Source organism: Penaeus monodon, chromosome 21 (genome assembly GCF_015228065.2).
Source record: "Penaeus monodon isolate SGIC_2016 chromosome 21, NSTDA_Pmon_1, whole genome shotgun sequence".
Taxonomy (NCBI): Eukaryota; Metazoa; Arthropoda; class Malacostraca; order Decapoda; family Penaeidae; genus Penaeus; species Penaeus monodon.
In genome coordinates, this window is record NC_051406.1 from 23,901,866 (window position 1) to 23,902,415 (window position 550).

The following is a 550-nucleotide window of genomic DNA, read 5'->3' on the forward strand; positions in this document are numbered from 1 at the left end:
TTAATCAAATCAAGCACCCCCCTCTACCCCCCCTTTCCCCCACAGGGCAGGAGGCGTGGCTGAACGACTCCTCCCACGACCCGGACGACCCCCCAGCAAGCCCAGCCGAAGACGAGAACGGAAACGCGGGCGCGGAGGGAAGAGGGCCGAGAAGACGGAGCCGACGAGGGAGAGGCGCGCGAGGAAGGCAGCGTGGGCGAGGGCCAGGTGTGGGCGTGGGTGCTCACGGGGCTGGCCTTCTTCCTGGTCATGGTCCTGGCACTGGCACTCTGCACGAGGATGAAGCCGCGGCACGAGGTCACGTCCCACGGCGACTACCTGCCCTCCATCGGCATCGTCAGCCACAGGCACATTCCCGAGACGGGGGGGCGGGAGGCAGGTGAGAGAGGGGGGGGGAGGGCGAGAGAGTGGAAAGGAGGAGAGGGGGAGAAGGGAAATGGGGGGGGGGGAAGGAGGAAGAAAAGATATGGGAAGGATAGAGGGAGAGGATGGGGGGAAGGGGAAGAGGAGGGGAAGGGGAGGAGAAAGAGGGGAATGAATACTTAAAGGG

At 65.1% G+C, this 550-nt stretch overlaps 1 protein-coding gene across 1 annotated transcript in view; it reads left to right on the top strand.

The window, feature by feature from the left end:
• Nucleotides 1-550, top strand: part of LOC119586371 — a gene marked incomplete in the record, with an annotated part of 37,892 nt that overhangs the window by 36,595 nt on the left and 747 nt on the right. The window contains 1 exon segment of the mRNA XM_037935083.1: nucleotides 46-379. Within this exon segment, the coding sequence (XP_037791011.1) occupies nucleotides 46-63 (18 nt within the window).